The sequence below is a fragment of the Panthera onca genome, chromosome B1 (genome assembly GCF_046562875.1).
Source record: "Panthera onca isolate mPanOnc1 chromosome B1, mPanOnc1 haplotype 2, whole genome shotgun sequence".
Lineage (NCBI taxonomy): Eukaryota > Metazoa > Chordata > Mammalia > Carnivora > Felidae > Panthera > Panthera onca.
The window spans coordinates 108,099,463-108,122,673 of NC_138342.1; the positions used below are offsets into that span (position 1 = coordinate 108,099,463).

Below are 23,211 nucleotides of genomic sequence, written 5' to 3' on the forward strand. Positions count from 1 at the left end.
GAGGTGAAACAAGACAAAGGATGTACTTAAGACAGAAGGATTAAGTGAAAGTCTATATTCATTAAGAGATGAGATTGCCATCGCTCATCCTCTTTTATCCACTTGGTTCCCAGAACACTGGCAGCCAGGATTCAAGAACCTAATCCAAGAGAAAAGTCCTACATATAGTGACATTTGGAAATCCTACAACAAATAGCCAAGTCCTAACTAATAACCCTACATCTTAAAGTCTATCACTACTTAATAATTAATCTGCAATCTATAATCTATAACCAGTGATTTATCCACCATTATGGTATCAGACAGAATAATTTCACTGACCTAAAAATCCTCTGTGCTCTGCCTATTCATCTCCCCCCACTCTCCCTGGAAATCACTGATTCTCAGTTTTGGCAATCATGAATAAAACTCCTATAAACATCACATCTTTTTACTTTCATCATAGCTTTGCCTTTTCCGGAATGTCATACAGCTGCATCATTCAGTATGTTGCCTTTTCAAATTGGCTTTTTCACTTAATAATATGTATTTAAGATTCCTCCATGTCTTGGGGCTCCTGGGTGGCTCAGCTGATTGAGTGTCCAACTTTGGCTCAGGTCATGATATCGTGTTCATGGGTTCAAGCCCTGAGCCTGACAGCTGAAAGCCTGGAGCCTGCTTTGAATTCTGTGTCTCCCTCCCTCTCTGCCCCTCCCCTGCTTATGCTCTATCTCTCAAAAATTAAAATAAAACATTAACAAAATTTAAAAAAAACATTCCTCCATGTCTTTTCACAGCTTCATAGCTCATTTCCTTTTATCAATGAATTATATTCCATTGTCTGGATATACCACAGTTTATCCATTCACCTACTGAAGGACATTTTGGTTGATTCCCAGTTTCGGCAATTATCAATAAAGCTGCTATAAGCATCCACGCGCAGGCTTTTTTTGTGAACATAAGTTTTCAATTCATTTGGGTAAATACTGAAGAATGTGATTGCTGGATTATATGGTAAAACTATATTTAGTTTTGTAAGAAACTTCCAAACTCTCTTCCAGAGTGGCTATACCATCTTTTATTCCCACCACCAATGAGTGAACACTCCTGTTGCTACACATCCTCATCTGTATGGTGTTGCCAGTGTTTTGGACTTTAGCCATTCTAATAGGTGTATAGTGGTATCTCATTGTTGTGATAATTTGCAATTTCCTAATGACATACGCTGTGGCCCATCTTTTCATACATTTATTTAACATCTGTATATCTTCTTTGGCGAGGTGCACGTCAGGTCTTCTGCCATTTTTTAAATCAGGTTGTCCCTTTTCTTATTGTTGAATTTTAAGAGTTCTTTGTGTATTTTGGATAAGAGTCCTGTTTCTGATATGTCTGTAGCAAATATTTCCTCCCAGTCTGTGGCTTGTCCTCTCATTATCTTGACAGCATATTTTGCAGAGTTTTTCATTTTATTGAAGTCCAATTTATCAATTTTTTTTCATGACTCATGCTTTTGGTGTTGCATTTAAAAATCGCCATATCCAAGGTCACCTACATTTTTCTCCTGTTATATTCCAGGGTGAAGTGTATTTTTAAAGCTCACAGATCCCAAAAGAGAATATGGACATTAGATTGGACAGCAGCCACTTTTTATTCGTCCTTTTCTCTGAAGACTAGAACTCAGCCTGGCACATCACAGGTAACCAATATGTTTACCAAGATTTATGAACGTATGTCGCTTCTTTAGGCAGAATTTAAATTCCCACCAACAACTGAAACCTAACTCGCCTCTCTTTCCCACTCCCTTTCCACTCTTCCTTGGGCAGCCGGAGCCACGGGGAGCCTTTCATTGCCTCCTCCACTCCTCCTCTGCTCACGGTCCTCCAAGCTGCAGGTGGTAGCTTCCTTTTCTGGGGGCGGTGCCTGGACACCGGTGTCCCTCGCCCGGGACAGCCTTACTGTCCTGGAAGGGAGAGTGAAGAGCACTAGGCGGCGAAAGAGCTCAGCCTTGGACAGCCGGGCCGTAGGCACTGGCCGGCTCGTCGCGCGTGCAAGGGACCTCGAAGCGTGGTCCGACAAGTTGGAGGGGTGGAGGAACCAGGACGCGGAAGAGGGGGACCGAGGGCTTGGCCAGCCCCGGCGGAGGTGGCGGCCGACAGAGCACCCACCTGCCCCCGGGGCCTCCAGCGCCAGGGTGGCCGCGCAGCCCGCCTCGGGGCTCCAAGATCCGCGCGGGTTACCAAGAGGGCGAAGGACGGGGACAGCCGTCGCTGCACACCGCTGCCTTTCAGTCTCAGGTTTTTGAGTGTCCAAAGCTGACAGCCTTTTCTTTCAGCTCGGGGTTCCCCAGCCGCGGCCCCAGCTGTGCCCGAGGCAGGCGGCGCTGCGAGTGCCGCGGGAGAGCCCTCGCCTGTGACCTATTGTACGCTTTTTGCAGCGAGTCTCAAGTGGGCATGTTTCAGGTGGGCAGGTCCAGCATCCCCAAACCTGCCCCCCGGAACCTGGAGGACCTGGACTCTGTACAGCGCGTCCTCTTACACAGGTCAGTGCTGGGCCGGGGGGCCCGGGAAAGACCGCCCTCTGGTCCGGGGGATTATGGCGAGGGGAGGGGCAATTTTCCTGCGGGGGGCGGGGGGGGGGGGGCTGCGGGAAGAGTCTTGGGATTCTTCCTGCTGTGCTGCTAGTCGCGGGAGGCCGTTGGGACCTGCACCCCACCTTTTCCAGAATTGGATGCTCCGGATCCACCCGGTCTCGCCGCTGGGAGTCTGGCCCCGGTACCGGGTTATCCACCCTCCTCCAAAAAACACCACTTTCTAAAGAAGAGAAAAAACAAGCAAAGCTGTTCTTTAAACACCTCTACACTTTCTCCAGGAAAAAATAGCTGAGAGTTTCGTTTGGAATTTGGTTGTGATTGGAGTTAGAATGAGTCACTTTTTAACAAATCTAAATCGTTAGCACACACACACACACACACGCACATACACACGCCACACACGCGCGCCCGCGCGTCTACACGCAAAACTACACAAAGGAAATTTAAGAGTTCCTCTAAGAAGGATAAGAACCCCAACTTTCCGTAAACTGCTAGTGTATTAACTTACTGCTGGTACCTTCGTCCAACCGTATACTTTATGCAAAATAGACCAAAGAATATTAAATTACATGGTAACTATGATGGGTTTATAGAGCAGAAAGAAGTAAGAATCCACATGGAGAGCAAATTTTCTTTCCATTTTAAGGTTAAGAAAGGATGGATGAAATGTCAGGCACTTAATGCTGCTTTAAGTCCAGGAAAGCCGGGCCTTCTTAAGACATAATATGGGGGAAACTTTTAGAAATATATCAAAAGTATCTCTTGAATACTTTTGTGGTGAGAAAGAGTAAGTGGCCCTTAGTACATATCTGTCAGGGGGAGGTTTATGTGAGTTCTCTCATCTGTAAACGTTTCATGTGACCCTTTTAAGTCTTTGTACAAAACCATATGAGCTGTAGAAATCCTGTTCTGTTGGAAGTGTGAGTAAAAAAAGAAAGACATTGTGCAAGAAAGAAATTGGGTCTCTTCGATTTAAAAACCGCCTTCTGAAATCTGCAATTTTCCACAGATGATTTCCTTTATCCCTCCCCCAAGAGAGCCCCTGCCATATACTATAAAATATTGTTAAATGAGTAGCTAAAAGGGGTTTCTGCTAACTTCCCAAAGACAGATCCCCCCTACATTTGATAAAATTACAGTCCAGCAGTAATCCCCCAAAACATTAACTAGAACCTCATTCACAGCATGACTTTGATAAAGCAGGGACGGGTTTTTGTTTTAAATGCTTAAGACCCTGTTGCAACAGAATTTCATATTTTAAATGTCAGGTGCCAAAAAATTCCAAACTGATTAACACTACAGGGTGTCAGATCCAAAGCACAAATGCATCTGAATGAACCACTGTGAAAGAATATGTTTAAACTATAGTCATCAAGACTGAAATGATTATTTCAGAAGTAAATAGTGGAGTGTTTCTGGAATAAACCTACTCAGTATATGAAAAACTACTCTACTACTCTTATCTGAATTACAAATAACTGCTCCCACATGGTATAGGAACCCATGGAATCTGAAACTATAAACGTGTTTGTCAGTATCATGGCTAATGATGCTTTATTTTTAACATGGTGTGAAAGTCTTTTTGCTTTTGCAATGTGTCATTTTCATTAGTGGTTATTATTTAATGTTTTCAAACATACTTATTAAAAAATATGAGACATCTGTAGAGGTTTCTCTTTCATTTAATGAAGCTATATTATCATACAAGTTCCTATTTCATCAAATGTCTTTTACTTGTATATATAAATTGAGACATAGTGTAATAGAACTTAGAGAAACCAGGTAACTTTTAAATCATGTTCATCTACTCACTATAGCTCTCATTGACTAGTCCAGAGCATGGCCTATTTTTTTATATCAGTTTTATAAAGTTTTTATGTTTTTCCTTTAAAATGTCCCTTGTAAGATATCCACAAAATTCTGGCAATTGCATTAAAGAAAACAATAGCCTTGAGCCATAAGAAATGTATAGACAAGAGAAAATAGCAAGATGATTCTATTTTGTTTTTACATCTTATTTTAAAGGATAAATCTTCTGAGTGTTTTTTTAATTACTTATGTATTTTCTGTTGTGAATATGGTTTTCAAAATGTAAAGCATTAAACTGCTGTGCTTTTTTTTTTAATGTTTATTTATTTTTGAGAGAGAGAGAGAGACAGAGCTTGAATGGGGGAGGGGCAGGGAGAGAGGGAGAAATAGAATCCAAAGCAGGCTCCAGGCTCTGAGCTGTCAGCACAGCATGCCAGACGCAGGGCTTGAACTCACAAATTGTGAGATCATGACCTGAGCCAAAGTCAGCCACCCAACTGACTGAGCCACCCAGGTGCCCTTAGATTGCTGTGCTTTTGAAAAAGATGCTCCAGCCAAACCCAAAGTGAAGCAAAGTTGCAAACTTTTCTCTGCATGAGTGAAGTGTTAGCTACAAAATATGGTCAAGACTAAAATAACAATAGCTGGGATAAAAGACCATACTGCTTTTCGATTAAAAGTTACATATAGGTTGTCAGAGTCAGGAAAAAGCTTCAAGATTGTCTCTCAGTTACTTTTACTTAAGTAAATTAACACATATTTGTATCATCTTGATTATAAGAAGTACCCAAATGATTATATTAGGGTTCATTAGTATTTTTGCAGACTTAAAAAAAAAAAAAACAACTAGGTACAAGGCTATTGCAGTTTAAACATTCCCTTGGAGTCCTATTTCTGTTGTGCACTAGTTGTGTGACTTACAAGACTTTTGACTTGTCTATGTTTTCCTGTTCTTCCTGTAATATAAAGGGATAATACCCACTTCATTGGGTGGTGGTGTGAATTTCAGATATGTAAGTGCTGTAAAAAACTAAAGATCTGTAAAATACAAAGGATTATGTTAACCAGTGTCCTAAAAAATTAAAACAAAGCACAGAACAATAGGTATTCTTAGAGACTCTGAGAAAATTCAGCTAAGTGAGTTTTGCCCAAAGCCTAATGGCTAATATATGGGGCTGGTCCAGGCCAGAGTGCTAGTGTGTTCTAACATCTAAGCCAGCAAAGAAAATGAGCAAGAGGTGAGTCTCTGAAAATGTTTGATAACCTAAACTTCATACTTTTGCCAATAGCAAAATAGCATATTTAAAATATCTCAAATATCCAGAAGCCTCAGGGGTAAAGATGTGCCCCATTAGATAATATTCCTGATGAATAAAATATCCTTTAATAAGTTCAAAAAGTAAAAACTAAAAAAAAATACTGAAATAAAAAACATTTTTTTTTTTTTAAGTTTACTGAGAGAAAGAGAGACAGTGGCACACATGAGGCAGGAGGAGGGGCAGAGAAAGAGGGAGAGAGAATCCCAAGCAGACTCCTAGCTATCAGCACAGAGCCCAACACGGGGCTTGATCCCACGAACACCTCGAGATTGTGACGTTAGCTGAAATCAGGAGTTGGATGCTTAACCAACTGAGCCACCCAGGTGCCCCAAAATCAAAAACATTTAAATATAGCATATAACACACACTCCTCTATTTCTTAAAGTGTGGGACATTAGATTCCAAGGACATTTGGTTCTTAGCAACCCTGTACAGTACACAGGGATTATTATTGTCGTTTTCAGATGATGAAACTGACTTTGTCCATATTCACTTGGTTATTAGTGCCAAAATCAGGATGAGAATGTGGATTCTCTGACTGGAGGATGCATGGCACTTAGGGAATATCAAGCATTTTCACGATCTTATCAAATTACTGTAGGGTTCGACAATGCAGTAATTTTGTTTCTTTCTTCTTTTTTTATTTTAGATGCTATTGAGGGCACTTAGCACTCATTTATACGCTATGAGTTTGGGGGGGAGTTGGTTTTTTGTAATTCTTGTGTCTGCTTTTTGTTTCTGACTTTGCTCTTCATTGGCAGATTGTCAGCCATCAACAATTTCTGCTGCTATTGTATTCCCGTTTTAAGGAGGCCTCCCTTCCTTCTGGTTGGCAGCTACTGATCTATGGCGGTAGAACATTTCATCAACTTTTTACAATGTGTAAATGAAAGTATAAAATGAGAATAACTAGGAGTAAATGAAGGGTTTGGGGTTGAGCTTTGTGCCATCTACCTCAGATACTTTTATGTTTACCTCTGTGTTCTCATCTGTATTTCATTATTATTCAAATAGAGAATGCATGATTTCTATGGAACAAGTTCCAAACATTTTAACAGGCAATTCCATTTTTATAAAGGAAAATTAGAATCTTAGATCATAATCCAATTCTATAAACATTGGATTGCTGAAATGTTATTCATTTATGACTATCTCAAATTTTAAAAATCCTACATTACGATGCCTCAGTTTTTAAAATGCTGTTTTGCTGGTCTACCGAATTATTATTCATCATTTTTTAAATGATTGGGGTTGTCAGGATTACCACATCCCTCATGAATTATTTCCATGTTCATAGTTAAGATGGTATTAGTTTCTAACAATGCTAAGTTCTGTAAATTTTTACCTTGCAGTTTAAAATTTTTTAATGGACATGACCTCATGTAGCCCTGTTTTCATTTACTTCTCATTGCTAGCTTCCGTTACCACTAGGCAAAGAACTTGAACCTGCCAAAAATACTAAATATTTAATTATGTTCTTATCTGGTGTATTTTATGTCAGAGTTGTGTTGTTTGCCTAATTGAGGGAGTAAAATATGAAAATAAGGACTTTATGTCATATATATATATATATATATATATATATATATATGTATTAAACTAAACATACTTAGTTCTCAGAGATGGCTGGCCATCTGTGTAATGGAAAATAAAAATTGAGAATATACCCCAGTCTCTTTTAAGTCACCAGCAATTGCTAAGTATAAAACAAAGTCAGTATTTTTTAAAAGGCCCTGAAAATAGCAAGTTAATCTTTTCCATTCTTCATCCTCTCTAGTATATCTAAGGTTGTTAAATATTAATTTAGTACAAATATGACATATAAAGTTAGAAATCTGATAAGCATCACACCCTGAAGATTTAAATAAGAATATAAAATGATTGCTCTTATTTTTTCTTTTGTGAAAGATCAGGAAAGTGGTATCCTTCTGGGGGTGCAGATTTTGTCTTTTAATCTAACATATGGAAGTAGACTAGCCAAAGAAGTTAACTTAGAGACATATCTAGTGTGAAAAAGATTTCATAAAAGATACTTTTATGTGGCACCTCTTGCTCTTGTTCAAACTTATGTAAGATGAAAGACTGAAAACAACAACAAAAAAGACCCAGTTATAACTTCCAGGAATTTGTCATTTGGTAGCAAAGATTCCTAAATAATTTAGACATTAGGCAGACATACTCATTATAAAACTTTATTAGATATGAGGGGAAGGTGGAAAGAAGAATTGTCACTGAGATAGGAAAAGAGTGTGAGAAGTCTTCTTGAAAAAGGTACTATTAGAATTGGGTCTTGAAGGAAAATGTAGCATTTCACAATGAGAGAACTGCATGAGTAAAATAAATGATCTATAAAATAGTTTTAAGTTTTATTGATACTTTATGTGCTAGGGATCTTACATACATTGACTTATTAGACCTCCAAACAGTCCTATGAAGTACATATCAATATCTGAATTTACCAATAAAGAAAGTGAAGCTTGGAGAGGTTGATTTGCTCTGTCTGCCAGGCTCAAAATCAGGAGGTGGGAGTGGTTTCTAGCCTATTGTGGAAATGGTCAGTGGGCCTGCAGATATGAAGAATTAGAACTGGGGGTAGGCTTGGGGCAGTGTTTCCCAAGTTTACCTTAATCTAGGGATCATTGAGGGGTGAGAGCATTTGTTTAAAACAGAGATTTCTAGGGCAACTTCCCTGGAGATTCTGATCCTTTTGAGGTGGGACAGGTCTTAAAATCTCTATGTTTAACAAGAACCCCAGGGGTTCTTTTGATCTGGCAAGTTGGGCACACTTGATTAACTTGATTAATGCAGGAAATAAAGCATCTAATTCCTAATTGGTGCCCAATTGTTTGTAGAACTGGAATCTTTTTTTTTTTTTTTTTTTTTTTTTTTTTGAGGAGACTACCTAGTTTGGAATTTATTCTCTAATGGGGTGGCGTTGAAGGTTTTTGAGCAGCGCATGAAATCATTAGCTGTTTATAGAGAAAAAAAAGAGTGTCATTTATATGCAGAAAATGTGGGGTTTTTTTGTTAATATTTAGAATGTCTTTTTTTTTTTTTTACTTCCAATAAGATGCTTTTAAAATATTAAAATTTTTATCACTGGAGATTGTGGTGAGAATAAGTATGTATATTTTAACATGAAACAAGTATAACTATTATATTGATTCCAACTTTTTAAAAAATAATATTGTTTCTCTGATTTTAAAAGTAACTACAGTTTTGGACCTCAGTGCTGATGGAAATATTTGTTTCCCTTCCTTCGGGGATCTGTTCTCTTCAAACTCCATTGCCCTCCTTCGTTTTCACCTGGCAAGGTTACCTTCTACTTACCTGAGAAAATAAACACCATTATGTATGGAGAGTGTCTCAACTTCCTGACTAAAACTGGCAAATCAGCATCCACACCTGCACCTTCGTTTAGGATCCAGTTTTAAAGAAGACATGTCAGCAAGGTCATGTCCTTCCACCTGTCTGGTAGACACCAGATTCTCCTGCCACCTCAAGGACCTCTTTTGCCCCATTATCCTGTTATGAACTAGTCCCCTGTTCTCCAGTCTGAATGATAGATAGACCTCTTTTAAGGAAAAAAGAAAAATCTGTTGTGGACTTCCAGGAATGAATTAAACTTTTTAAAATTATAATTTAAATAAAAAGTTATAAGCTCTGTGCTCTATAGCTCTCATATAAGATAAAAACAATTTTATAAATTAATTCAAATTAAGACAAAACAATATTCAACAGCTGGTATACAACTATGAAAAAACACATTTAGAATTAATGTAATTTAAGTTGAATCTCCAGCACTCATCCATTGAGATCATAAAATATTATATCCTTTAACTTGTTATAACATGAATATTCCCCCTTGCATTATTCTTTGAAAATACTTCTATCATAATATTTATATTTCATATAGAAAAGTGTATTATTTAACTTTTCCCCTATTGTTGAATATTTAGATTGCTTTCAGCTTTCCACTTTCACAAACTTTATAATTGTTTTTACAACCTTTATTTTCTTAGAAAAGATCTGTAATAGTTGAATTACTAGATCCTGAGGACGAAATATAATCAAGTAGTTAATGACAGGTTCAATTTTTGTGTGGCTTGGCTGCCTTCTAGCCATGTGACCATTAAGATGAATAACCCAAGCTTCAGTTTCCTTATTTTAGTATAAGGATCTTTACTTCATAGTATGTGAATACGTAGTATAGTATATCAATAGAACAAGTAATTTGAGAAATGGCTGACTCTCAATAAAGGCTAGCTATTATTTTGTACTTAGAAAAAAATACTTGTAGGTATTCGTAAATTACCGATAAAATTTACCAGTTTACATTTCCAATTTCAGTGATAACACTTCATCAAATTATAAAATTACAAAATGAACGTGCAGTTGATTTCACATTGCCTCTTATTTTAAGCAATTTACATTTGCTAGGGAAAACTATACAAATGTTTGCAACTGTGAAACAGTAAGAAAACCAAAGAAACATTGGAGCGTATTTACATTTACACCTAGTGGACTTTGCTTAAAAGTTTCCCTTCCCAGCACAGATGCAGAGGCCCTGTGGAAATGTACGGAGGAGTTTCCTTTACTTCATGGGAACCCCAAGCTGAGTGCCTCTAAGGCTTTGGGCAGCTGTTCGGCTTAGAAACATAGGGCAAAGTGCAAACTAGAAAAAGGGAAGAAAAAAATGGGTCTCCGCTGTTAATAAATTATAGTACTCTAAAGGAGCGCGTTTAGGAGACTCTAAGTGGTGAAGTTTTAGCTACTTATATTCCTCCAACTGAGACGCCCTCCTGGAAGTTTCACCTCGTTGGCTTCTTTCAGTAGCTCCCTCTCTCTCTCGGGAAAGCTTCCTCGTCTCCCTGGCAACTCAAGCTGCCACCAATTGCAGCCAAAGATTGGCGGTCACGTGGCCTTTGCCCTTTCCCTAGCGGAGACAACATGGCGGCTACGGCGAGCCATTGCTGCGAGATTTGAATTAACACTACTAGTAACTACTGCATCCTTGATGATGGCGTCTCCGGTTTCGTATGGTTCCCGTCAGAGCCCAGATGAGCTCCCTGGAGACCATTCTTCACAAGAAGATGAGGATTGCGATTATGAAGATCGGGTCAGCGACTCGGGTTCATATTCCTCAACCAGTAGTGATTATGAGTAAGATTCTTGAAGAGGGACAATTAAGTCCATTCTTTCAGTCCAGAGAGTGTACACTTGGGCGGGGGGCGGGGGGGGGGGCGGCCTGCCAGAGTGTTGGAGTAGTTGGGATTGAGTGTTTGAGGTTCTATAATTAGTGGGATTTATTTGAGCCACATTCCAATTGTGAGGGACGTGAGCCGAAATGACGTGCCGTTCTTTGCTGTTGTAGGTTTTTTATGGTTATCAGATAAGGCTCTCCTCTTTGTGGAGTGTTCTATAATATTTAACTGTATATCTGTTAGAATGTTCACAAAACTCTTCGTTCCTACGTCAGTGTCTTCTTATCTGGTGTTATAATCTTTGTGACTTTAGTGGAGGGATACCCTACACGTTTTATAAGTCAACTATTTATTTAGATTTTTTTCCCTGTTATAAAAATGGATATATATAAAAGAACTAAAATCCACTGATAGTCTTCACCATCAAGGACAACCTCTCAGCATTTTGGGGTATTTCTGCTGTATTTTCCTACACGTTCTCATGGTTTTCTGGTTTTCTACTTAATGTCATAACATAATTTTTAAAATACAAAATATCTAAATATTATTTTCCACTTTTTAATCTTTAATAATAATGAAAAAATTATTTTGATTCATAAGACCCAGTGCCTCTTTAATTTTGAAGGAATCTATCCCTTACTGCTATGGATTAAGACCTTTTTAGAAAAGTAAATTAGTGGTAGTTTGAAATAAATGACTAATAGTGAAAAGGTTTAGGTGCCAAAACATCAAGCAATCCCATAATAGACTACCATGCACATTCAGTTTTAGGATGACATTTTAAGTGTATTTAGGAATAAATGGTTACAAGTATTTAATGTGTATTTAGGAGTAAAAGTTACTTGGCAATTATTTTCACCTATGGGTATGTAAAAAAATTTTACCATTATCGTTAAAAGCATAGGGGAAGAGCAGTCACTAATGGCTGCTTACCATACTCTAGAGGCTCAATGAGGACAGATTATATTCTTGAAGACTTGAACAGATTTTAGAGGATCAAGTATTTTGTGTAATCTGCTGTGGTCATTTAAAAAATAATTACAAAATTATGGTTATCAAGAGAGGCACTGGAAGGAAATATAGATTATGGGAAACCTTATTTGGTCTTGCTGTGGGAGTCATAGATCTTGTGAGACTCAAGCTCTTGATTTCTCTACATCTTAGAATCACACACTTTTAGCCCAGAGAGAATCTGTAATTTGCCCATGGTCACACAGCTAAATCAGTGTAGAGATTTAGGAGGCCTCATTTCGAATGTAGTACCTTGATTTTAATAGAATGAAGACAAATGAGCTAGTCCTCACTTAAATTCCTAGGAAATGAGTAATCTGGAGACCTTGTGTTAGGAAAGCTTGTTAATTCAAAGCATTTTGTAAATCAAAATACATGTGTGTATTTCATATATATATATTTAAATGGTCATTAAGCTTTCTACATTAGTCATTCACTCATCACTCCAGATGTTCCAGTGTCTTTATCCTCCTAATAGTAAAAGTACAGTAAATCCCTTTTGTAAAATGTTTTGCTGGTCTATATTTCAAGTCCTATCAAGATTCAGATTTTATGTCTGCCCCTTCTTGATGTGTAGGTCATGGGAATTGATTTGCTGATCTGACCAGGTAGGCTTCTGTTCTGCTCCTATTTACCTATCTAATCTGCAGAGTCAGCAATGCAGAGGTGATCCTCCCAGTTTGGACAAGATCACTTCTTTTTTTTTTTTTTTTTTTAATGTTTATTTATTTTGAGAGAGAGAGAGAGAGACAGAGCACAAGCAGGGGAGGGGCAGAGAGAAAGAGGGAGACAACAGAATCCAAAGCAGGCTCCAGGCTCTGAGCTGTCAGCACAGAGCCCAATGCGGAACTCACCTCACAAACCGCAAGATCATGACCTCAGCCAAAGTCAGACGCCTAACCAACTGAGCGACCCAGGGGTCCCAAGGACAAGATCACTTTTTGATCAAAGGCATTGGGATGTGAACTTAATCTTTGTCATCGAAGCTAAGAGATCCGAATTGCCCATTGTTTTTCATTGCCTACATGGATGATATTGAACAAGTATGCTAGGGATGCCTGGGTGGCCCAGTTGGTTAAAACATCTGACTTCGGCTCAGGTAACCATCTCGCGGTTCCTGAGCTCGAGCCCTGCATCGGACTCTGAGCTGACAGCTCAGAGCCTGGAGCCTGCTTTGGATTCTGTGTCTCCCTCTCTCTCTGCCCCTCCCCTGCTCACGCTCCATCTCTCTGTCTCTCAAAAATAAATAATAAACATTAAAATTTTTTTTTCAAAGGAAGTTTATGCTAGTTGTTTATTCATATAAAATATTCTTAACTTTCAGTGTCCTAATAGTTAATTATTGCATATTCTTTCTGGTAATTATTATTTCATACATGCTTTCTAACCAAAAACCAGTTTGAGCTGCATGTGATTGTTAATAAAGAATAAGGTGATCATTTTGGGGATAAAATTACTTTAGGGTATGTTCTGGTGAAGTACTTTTAGTAAGTTTGTTTAAGACTTATATAAGAGGACAATTTTAGATTAGAAAACACATTGGCAAGTCCCTGAGGATACTTCAGAGATAATACTGGTAGATGAGTTGAGGAAATCAGTGACTAGTTTTGGTATTGAAACAATGGAAATCATACATTTACTTTTAATAATGCCAAGTTCCTTTCCTGTGGTTTTCTTCTCTTTTAACTGTTTTGATCTGTACACACCTATTTTCAGAAATACTACAAATTCTGTTTCCTTCCTTCTTTTCATTTGGCTTATTTGTTTTGTTTCTTAAATTCCACATATGACTGAAATCTTATGGTATTTGTCTTTCCCTGACTTACTTCACTTAGAATAATACTCTCTAGTTCCATCCATGTCATTGGATTTCATTCTTTTTTATGGCTGAGTAATACTATTCCATTGTGGATGTGTATGTGTGTGTATATACCAACTCTTTTTTTCCCCCTCAGATCTAGGATTAGGGTTCAGTTTAGGGCTAGAATAAGGGTTAGGGTTAGGGCCAGGGTGAGGTTATGTGCCTGTTAATCCTGCAGGTCAGAGATCTCTCCAGAGGAATGTGGAGAGGGTTAGGGTAAGGGTTAGTGTTCAGGTTTGGGTTAGAATTAGGTTTAGAGCAGGGTTAGGATTAGGGTAAGAGTATATGCCTCATACCCTGCAGTTCAGAGACCTCTCCAGAGGTTAGATTTGGTGTTGCAGTTAGGATTAGGGTAGAATTTAGGGGTTACTAGTTAGGGGTAGCTTTAGATTTAGGGTCAGGGTTAAGGTTAGGGTTTAGGTTTGTGGTTGGCATCCTTTGCTGTGGTTTTCCAGTTATTCAACTTTTGAGGCAACATTGGTTAGTACAGATTGGTCAGAGTTCTCAATTTTATAACTTAGATTTTTGTTTTTTCAAAGTGAATTTTTTGTTGTTGCTAGATTTTTTAAAAGCTTGACTTATAGAAAGAGGGATAATTTAAAAAGAGAATTTAGCTATAAAAAGCTAAGGAACTTCCACTGAAAATAAGAATAACTGGAGAAGGAGGGAAATATGTCCTTTACAGTTTTTTTCTGAGATTTTTTACCATACAATAAACTTCATGTATTTAAAGTGTACAGGAGTGCCTGAGCGGCTCAGTTGGTTGAGTGTCCAACTCTTGACTTCCACTCAGGTCATGATCTGAGTGTCGTGTGATTGAGTCCCCTGTCAGGCTCTGTGCTAAGCCTGGAGCGTGCTTTAAGATTCTCTCTCTCTCTCTCTCTCTCTCTCTCTCTCTCTCTCTCTGTCTCTCTCTCTCTCTCTCTCTCTCTCCCACTCTCCCAGCAGGCTGTGCACTGTCAGTGTAGAACCCAATGTGGGGCTCAGTCTCACAACAGTGAGATCATGACCTGAGCCAACATCAAGAGTCAGATGCTCAACCAGCTGAGCCACCCAGGTGCTCCAGAGTTGCCTCTTGTAGCAAGTTTTCTCGTCTTCATCAGAGGTTTCCCAATGTCCTCCATATCTCCAGGATGGAAAATGCTATGTATTCTAGGGGGCAGTGTGGCTAAAGAGAAAGCTAAAGCCTGAATGTGCAAGCATTTCTCTGAAATCTTTGTATAGGTGACCTATTAAAGACGTGCTTTTCCTCCTTTTAATCAAACTTTTTTTTCCTGAAAATTTTCAAATATGCACAAAAGAAGAAAGAAGTCCCCTATGTGCTTTCCTTTAACATGAAAACTATCTTCCTGGTATTGAGAAGCTTTACGGGCCTTCATTTATTCTGGTTTTTATTTTAAAATTTAAAATACTAGGATAATTGTGTTAGGGTAGTGATACTACTCTGTATGATACTGTAGTGATGGATGATACATGTCATTATTCATTTCCCTAAGCCCATGGAATATACACCACCAAGAATGAACTTTAATGTAAACTGTGGATTTGGGGTAATTATAATGTGTGAATATAGGTTTATCCGTTGTAACAAATGTATCCCTCTGGTGGGGGATGTTAATAATGGAGGAGGCTGTGCATGTAGGAAGAAGAAAGTATATTGGAAATCTCTGTACCATTAGCTCAATTTTGCTATGAACTTAAAATGGTTCTAAAAAAAAGAGTATACTAAATCATTTTTCTATAGTACTCAAAAGCTTGGTGGCCTCCCAAATAAATTCCATATTTGCTTTTAAAGCTGTTTTAAATCTGTCCCAAGCCTCTCTGATCTCAGTTTTGATGATCGTCCTTCTTTAAAGCTACCTATATTCTTGCTTGTCTTACCTGGGGCTGCTATTTTTAAAAGAGCATAGACTGAGTAGCTTAAATTATTTTTTCAATGTTTATTTATTTTTGAGAGACAGAGAGAGACAGAGTATGAGTAGGGAAGGGGCAGAGAGAGGGAGACACAGAATTCAAAGCAGGCTCCAGGCTCTGAGCTGTCACCACAGAGCCCGACACAGGAGCTCGAACCCATGAACCGTGGACCTGAGCTGAAGTCAGACACTTAACTGACTGAACCACTCAGGTGCCCCTAGGCTGAGTAGATTATAAACAACAGAAATTTATTTCTCACAGTTCTGGAGGCTGGAAGTCCTAGATCACTGTTCCAGTACGGTCAGGTTCTGGTGAGAACCCTCCTCCAAGTTGTGGATTGATGACTTCTATTTGTACCCCCACATGGCAAAGAGCAGAGGGAATGAACAAGCTTTCTCAAGACTCTTAGGAGGTCATATCCCATTCACGAGGCTCCATCCTCATGGCTTCATCTACTCCTCATTACTTCCCAAAGGTCCCATCTCTATACCATCACATTGAGTGGTGGGGTTTCAACATATATATTTTGAGGGGACACAAACATTCAGTACATAACATTACTACACGGAAATATACACCCTCTCTCATACATATTGTATGTACTTTCACACCTACACTTTTACCTACTTTGTTTTCTCTGAAAGACCTTTGCTTCCTATCTTGTCAAAATCATTCAGTGTCCCACTTAAGTGCTACCTTCTCCTACAGCCTTTTTTGATACCTCTTAGACTTAATTTCTCCAAACTTGACTTTCTTATAGCAGTTTTTGTTCCTCTGTTTTGGCACTTGCATTTAAGCTAGGTGATGAGCCTTCTGTCTGTCTGACATCTTTAAAAGTACAAAAATGCCCTATCAAAAAATGTTTTTGTTGGTCTATGATTTCAGGGTCAGATCTTATCTCTAAACTTAGTGATATGTAACATGCTCCATTAAGCTGAAAGAGTTGGAGGTAGGGAATGTGGTCCTGGGAACAGGGTCATTAGCATAGTTCCAATGAAGATGTGTTCATGATGTAAAAATTTATTTCGTGCAGTGAGTACACAGTGACTAGTTTACTGATTGATCTCCTCCTTTTCTCTAATATGCTTTACGTTTGTAAATGGTGACTGTGGCTAGGCTAGAAAGAATACCAGCCCATCCCAGGTTCCCCACCCCTCAAGCTGCTATGACAGATTTTAACCATTAAAATTATGGCTTTCTTTTAGAAAACAATCAAAAGACTTCATAGGTGAAAATTAGATATTGCTGGTAGGCAGAGCACAGAAAAGCATGGATATACCAGTACTGAACAAACACCAGAGAGAAATGGTATTCATTTGTCATGATGTTTTTATTGTGTGTGGTTTTTCTCTGTCCCTAGAATTGTCCTGCTGTGCATATTAGCACCATGTAACTATGTGTATTGGCCACTTTGGTGTGCTTTTGCCTACTAAAAAGGAAAAAAAAAAATTCTGTAACAGGTTTGGAGTAGTAGCAAAAGTCTGTTTTCCTTCAGGAAATGAACCAGTAGGTTTGACTGTTCATAACTTTTCTTGTGATGGCTAAGAAAATTCTAATATTACCAATTGATGAAAAATACTGACAATATAAAGACCTGAGAGATTCAATAATTTAGAATAAAAAAATTAGTATCAGTATAGAATTCTTGAATATGAATTGAGAAACTTATTTGCCTTATCTGAAGTTCATTTTCTTTAATATAGTTATGTTACAGTTTATGTAAGTGAACTTGCTTATTTGCAAATTAGCAAGTCTGTCTTTGGGAAGAAGGATTCTACTCATGTTTACTACATCCGAGCCTTGAAAACCAATTAAAGTGTTCTCAAACTTTATGAGCAGACTGAATATACAGTTATTTCTGTTTAGAAAACAAGTAGAATAAACAAAGTAATTTCACTGAAAGACACTTACACAATGACAACTTTGCAGCTTGTACCATTGGATCTCAGAAAAGAGATTAAAGCATTCTTATATTATAAAAATCTGAATTAAAGCAGCTAGAGTTAATGCCTTTTTAAAAATAAACATTTTTTTGGAATAAATTTAAATTTTCAGAAAAGTTGCAAACATAGTACAGAGTTCCCATATATCCTTCACCCAGTTTCCCCTGATGTTAACATCTTACACAACTATGGTATATTTGCCAAAACTAAGAAATTAATTAACGTTAGTACGGTACTGTTAAATAAACTCCAGACTTTATTTGGATTTCACCATTTCTCTACTCATGTCCTTTTTCTGTTCTAGGATCTAATCCAGGGTAGCATATTGCATTTAGTTATTAAGTGTCCCTAGTTTCTTTTGGTCTGTGACAGTTTCTTAGTTGTTCCTTGTTTTTCATAACCTGCATCACTTGGTTAAGGTAATGTCTGCAAGGTTTCATCACTGTGAAGTTACTATTTCTCACTTTCCATACTCTCTTCTTTGGAAGCATGTCACTAAGTCCTGTTCACGTTAAAGGGGAGGAAAGATTAAGCTCCATCTCCTGGAGTAGGGAGTATAAACATATAACAATAATTTCTTTAATTTTGTTATGAATAATAGTTGCAGTGAAAGGTTGGGTTTTCCTTGTAGTTGGTTTTTTTTGTTTGTTTGTTTTGTTTTGTTTTTTAATTTTTTTTAAACGTTTTTATTTATTTTTGAGACAGAGAGAGACAGAGCATGAACGGGGGAGGGTCACAGAGAGAGGGAGACACAGAATCTGAAACAGGCTCCAGGCTCTGAGCTGTCAGCACAGAGCCCGACGCGGGGCTCGAACTCACGGACTGTGAGATCATGACCTGAGCCGAAGTCAGACACTCAACCGACCAAGCCACCCAGGCGCCCCATCCTTGTAGTTGTTTTTAATATACCCTCTCCTGTTAGAACTAGTTTGCAGTACAGTCTTTACAACTCTGTTAAGCTTTCTAGCACTTAATCAGTTATGCTCTTGATGCATCTAAATAGGAATTAATCATTCAGAGTAGGAATAAGGAGCTTTCCAGGAATACTGAACTATGGGAGCCATAGAGGCAGCATCTTTTGCTTTTTATGCCAACAGCACTTAGGCTGGAACCCAGCAAGTAGAGATCACTGGAGACATCTTCATTTATTGCCAGGGGTTGGAAGAGTGTAGAAGTATGAGTGCTGTATCTAATAAAGTTGTAAGTTTCTCTACATTTTTGACTCTGCCAAGCAAGAGGAAAGGAACTAACATTTTTTACTTTACTGTTAGTAACAGCCATGTGAAGTTGCTATAATCTGTTTTCTAGAAGAGATGAGGTAAAGCTTAGAAAAGTAAAAATGTCAATAGAACAGAATTTGAATCCAGGTCTTTGTGACTTCTCAGTTCATTTTCTTTTTACTATACATGTTGCCTTCTGTTTTCAGAGTCTCATACATTCATTTCCTTGTCTTTATTCCTGTTCCACTTATCTCTCTTCTTTTAATTTCTTCTTCCTCTTAAAGTGAAGTATTATTTAAATTTAGAGGTGAGGAAAAAGGATCTCATTCATTGCTGGTGGAAATGTGAATTGATGTGGTCTTTGGGTAAAGACATATAAGTATAAATATAAGTATAATCATAAATATAAATATAAATAATATAAATATAAATATAAATATGTGGTTGCTGTATCATCATCCATAAGAGCAAAACAAAAACTGAACACAAAGCTAATCAGGAGGTGAATGACCAGAAGTGCTACATCCTTGATAGGGTTTAATGCAGCCATTAGGGGTTTCTAAACTGTAGTGTTCAGTGATAAATGATAAAGGTATGTATGTATATATACATATACATATGTATGTACACTTTTGAAAAATATATGCAATTGCAATCACATATATAAAGAGTATATAATAATTCTGGTTTTTCAAAAACAATGACAGAATAATCCTCTTTATGTTTTTATATGATTTTATGATTTTAAGAACATGGGTATCATGGATATATTGTTTATGTCAGTAAAAAGTAGGTAGGGAAGATAACATATATTATAGTTATGGTTACATTTATATAAAATGAGTCTGTGCATATGTATGTATAAAAAGATGCATGAAAATAAAGTCACCAACTAGAAATCTAGTCGACATTAATTCCTTCCTTCTCTCATCATCTCATGTAAACAGTCTCAAAGTCCAGTGATTTTTAAGCATTTCTCAAGTGTTTTTCTTACTTTCCATGTTTTCTGCCATTGCTTTAGGTACCATCTTGGCCTGGACTACTAAAACAGCTCCCTAACCATTCTCTTGACTTGAGTCTTATCTACCTAAATTCTTCTTCCATTCTCTTGTCAAAGTAGATCTATCCAGGGATATCTGACACCTAAATCTCTACCTAAAAGTCTTCATTGATGCCCTCTTACTTATGCTACAAAATCCAAACCCCTTGCCATGGTCTAAAAGGTCTTGCAAAATGAGGACTTGACAACTTTTCCTGTCACGCCCCACCTTTGGCAACCATTAACTAGCTTTGTTTTGTTTTGTGTACAAGATTTTACTAAAATTCTGGTTAGTTAACATACAGTATACGTAATAGTAGTTTCAGGAGTAGAATTTAGTGATTCATCACTTGCATACAACACCCAGTGCTCATCACAAGTTCCCTCCTTAATACCCATCACCAATTTAGCCCACTCCCCACCCACCTTTCCTCCAGCAACCTTCAGTTTGTTCTCTATAGTTAAGAGTCTGTTTTATGATTTCCCTCTCTCTTCCTTTCCCCCTGTGTTTATCTGTTTTGTTTCTTAAATTCCACATATGAGTGAAATCATATGGTATTTGTCTTTTTCTGACTGATTTATTTTGCTTGGCATAATACCTAGCTCCATCCACATCATTGCAAATGGCAAGATTTCATTCTTTTTGATGGCTGAGTAATATTCCATTATATATATATATACACACACATATATATACACACACACACACATATACATACATATACACCACATCTTCTTTATCCACTTATTGGTTGATGGACATTTGGACTCTACATAATTTGGCTATTGTTGATAATGCTGCTATAAACATTGGGGTGCATATATCCCTTCAAATCTGCATTTTTGTATCCTTTGGGTTAATACCTAGTAGTGCAGTTGCTGGATTGTAGGGTAATTCTGTTTTTAACTTGAGGAACCTCCATACTGTTTTCCAGAGTAGATGTACCAATTTGCATCCACCAACCGTGTAAGAGGGTTCCCCTTTCTCCATATCCTCGCCAACATCTGTTATTTTCCTGTGTTGTTAATTTTAGCCATTCTAACAGGTGTGAAGAATATCTCATTGTAGTTTTGATTTGTATTTCCCTGATGATGAGTGATATCAAGCATCTTTTCATGTGTCTGTTGGTCATCTGTATGTCTTCCTTGGAAAAATGTCTATTCATGTCTTCTGCCCACTTTTAACTGGATTATTTGTTTTTTGGGTGTTGAGTTTGGTTAAGTTCTTTATAGATTTTGGATACTTTTACCTGATATGTCACTTACAAATATCTTCTCCCATTCAGAAGGGTGCCTTTTAGTTTTGTTGATTGTTTCCTTTGCTGTAAAGATTTTTTTATCTTGATGAAGTCTCAATAGTTCACTTTTGCTTTTGTTTCCCTTGCCTCAGGAGAAAGTTGTTACGACACAGATCAAAGAGGTTGCTGCCTGTGTTCTCCTTTAGGATTTTGATGGTTTCCTGTCTCGCATTGAGGTCTTTCAACCATTTTGAATTTATTTTTATGTATGGTGTGAGAAAGTGGTCTGGTTTCATTCTTTTCCATGTTGCCGTCCAGTTATTCCAACACCATTTGTTGGAGAGGCTGTCTTTTTTCCATTGGATATTCTTTACTGCTTTGTCAAAAATTAGTTGACTGTATAATAGTGGGTCCATTTCTGGGTTCTCTGTTCTGTTCCATTAATCTCTGTGTCTGTTTTTATGCCAGTACCATACTGTCTTGATCACTACAGCTTTGTAATAAATCTTGAAGTCTGGAATTGTGGTGCCTCCCCCTTTGCTTTTCTTTTTCAAGATTGCTTTGGCTATTCGGGTAGTCTTGTGGCTCCATACAAATTTTAGGATTGTTTATTGTAGCTCTGTGAAAAATGCTGGTGGTATTTTGATAGGAATTGCATTATAGATTGCTTTGGGTAGTGCAGACATTTTAACAATATTTGTTCTTCCAATCCATGATCATGGAGTGTTTTTCCATTTCTTTGTGTCTTCTTCAATTTCTTTCATAAGCTTTCTATAGTTTTCAGCATACAGATCTCTTATCTCTTTGGTTAGGTTTAGTCCTAGGTATCTTATGGTTTTTGGTGCAGTTGTAAATAGAATCAATTCCTTGATTTCTCTTCTTCCTACTTCATTTGGTGTATAGAAATGCAAAAGATTTCTGTACAGTGGTTTTGTATCCTATGACTTTACTGTAATCAGTTCTAGCAATTTTTGGTGGTCTTTCGGGTTTTCTACATAGAGTATCATGTTGTCTACAAATAGTGAAAGTTTGACTTCTTCGCTGATTTGGATGCGTTTTATTTCTTTTTGTTGTCTGATTACTGAGGCTATAACTTCCACTACATTGTCAAATAACAATGGTGAGAGTGGGCATTCCCCTGTTTTGTCCCTGACTGTAGAGGGAAAGTTCTCAGTTTTTCCCCATTGAGGATGATATTAGCGTGGGTTTTTAATATAAGGCCTTTATGATGCTGAGGTATGTTCCCTCTATCCTTACTTTGGCAACCATCAACAAGCTTTAGTTGTCCACATAGGCCATGGAGACTGTCCCTCAAGGCTTCTGCTTATGCTGTTACTTCTGCTTGGAATTCTCTTTTCCTCTTCCCCTTAACCCCCACCATACCTCCTCCCAGCAACTTACTCTTTTAGGACTTAACTTCTGTGTTTCCTCTGCTAGAAATTCTCCCCAACCTCACCCCCCTTCCCAGGCTAAACTAGGTGACCTCTATCTTGCATCTACCTTATGTATTGTTGTGAATTCTTTCTCACTTCCTCTTCCCCACAAGACAAGGGAAGGAACTGATGTTTTAATCATTATAATTCTAGTACTTTACAAGCGCCTGGCACTGTTAATTTGCTCATGATAAAATGCCCTGTGCCCCCTGTCCCCCACCTAAAAAGGTCTTTAAGTTATAGCCTAAAAATGGTTTCACATTCAAATTTTAGAGATTAAGATGAAACATCTTCATGTTTAGCATAGGGAGAAAAATATTTCTTTGGGGTCACATGTTCTAATACAAATAACATACCAGATTAAAAGAGTGAGATTATAAAGCAAATAATTTCATTCATTTTTTTAAATTGATACATATCTTCATAAGTAATTGTATATAATCATGATATGTACATTGTGCCATTTTAAATTATGATACATGGTTATCTAAGTTTTTTATGGTTGGAGACATTTATTTAGAATCTTCAGAGTCGAATTGCAGAGTTATTAAATACTAATTTCTGTGGATGCAGATAGATGTGGTTAAACCAACTGATAAATGGTTAATACCTGGTGCTAAGTGGTGCCAAAATGATGCCACACATTTGATA

At 37.7% G+C, this 23,211-nt stretch overlaps 1 protein-coding gene across 2 annotated transcripts in view; it reads left to right on the forward strand.

Annotated features, from left to right (window-relative positions):
- Positions 1-745: 745 nt before the first annotated feature.
- The window catches only part of INTU (inturned planar cell polarity protein), a 99,241-nt gene continuing 76,775 nt past the window's right edge, over positions 746-23,211 (forward strand). The window contains exon 1 of one of the 2 annotated variants that reach the window (XM_078445766.2): positions 746-2,518. In XM_078445766.2, the coding sequence (XP_078301892.2) occupies positions 2,430-2,518 (89 nt within the window). In that variant the 5' untranslated portion in view covers positions 746-2,429. Of the gene's footprint in view, positions 2,519-10,641; positions 10,861-23,211 lie in introns of those variants that run through there. The other variant, XM_060654227.3, reaches the window with a different exon arrangement.